The following is a 1164-nucleotide window of genomic DNA, read 5'->3' as shown; positions in this document are numbered from 1 at the left end:
TCCAATCACACTAGTAGCTGCATGCAAAGCAACTACTCTAAATTTGCATCTATATCTTAAGAAGAAAGAAAGAGGAGCAGTCCTTTCTTCTCAGGCGACGAAAGAAAATAAATTATCTCAACAAGTTCATGCATACAGGTTCCAGAAGCTTATTATATACTTTTTTATACGGCCATATTATACTAGAAAAAAATTGTCGTTGGAAGAGTATCTTACAAGCCTATATATGAAGATTTGATCGGTAAATTTTGCACTATACTGGTGCGTGTTCACTATCAGATTGGTCCAGAGATACTCAAACGATGATGCAATACTCATCATATCTGCGTCAGAAAAGTTCATCTTATTAGCCTCAGCTTAAATATAAAGACCCAAGAAAGATGGAAAAGCTTCTCAAAATAATTAAGAAAGCTTCTGACAAATAACTAGTTCATTCTATGTATGTCCAATATTTTTAGGTTTTATATAAATAGGCCTAGGATAAGCAGACCGGTATCATTCAGGATTTAGTAATCCAGAGAGAGACTCCCAAATATAATCAACATGAAATTCATCACTTTGGCTCTTGCTTTCATTGGTGCTGCTTCCGCTGGCTACATTGCCCCAGCTGCTCCACTTTTAGGAGGATACGCTGCTCCGGCAATTGCTCCAGCTGCTCCACTTGCCTATTCAGCTCCTCTCATTAAATCTGCTGCCTTCGCTGCTCCAGCTATTGCAGCCGCCCCAGCTCTTGCTGCTGGTCCAGCCTTTGCTGCCGCTCCAGCTTTTGCCGCCGCTCCAGCCTTGGCCTACTCAGCCCCAGCCGCCTTTGCTGCTCCAGCTTATGCAGGTTATGGATATTCTGCTGCTCCACTTGGCCTCTTGAAAAAGAAGGCCGCTGCCTAAGATCTTGATTTAAATATATTTTGAAATGCGTTGATTAAAATCAAAGAAGAAAAAAATATTTGTGGAAAAATTAAAATACGCTAGACTTTTGTTTGAGAATCTACTTGATGGTCACCTTGTATCCAATTTGGTCACGCTGCTCTCATGGAACTCGCATCACTTTTAAGAGGTTGGTTCTTAAGGTTTTGTTTGTAAAACAAAACCTTATTAAAATCGGTTCAATGTCTGTCTGCCCGTCTGTCTGTCTGTCTGCCTGACTGTTTCTTTTTTGAGGAGGTG

The 1164-nt window shown here is 40.6% G+C and overlaps 1 protein-coding gene across 1 annotated transcript; it reads left to right on the top strand.

Moving 5' to 3' along the window:
- The first annotated feature begins 543 nt into the window (after nucleotides 1–543).
- On the top strand, nucleotides 544–885 carry LOC119648445 (cuticle protein 16.5-like). Its single transcript, XM_038050200.1, has one exon. It carries the CDS (start codon nucleotides 544–546, stop codon nucleotides 883–885), a length of 342 nt encoding a protein of 113 aa, XP_037906128.1.
- Nucleotides 886–1164: the final 279 nt, after the last annotated feature.

This window comes from Hermetia illucens, chromosome 2 (genome assembly GCF_905115235.1).
Source record: "Hermetia illucens chromosome 2, iHerIll2.2.curated.20191125, whole genome shotgun sequence".
NCBI lineage: Eukaryota > Metazoa > Arthropoda > Insecta > Diptera > Stratiomyidae > Hermetia > Hermetia illucens.
This window is presented reverse-complemented; position numbering and strand designations above follow the sequence as displayed.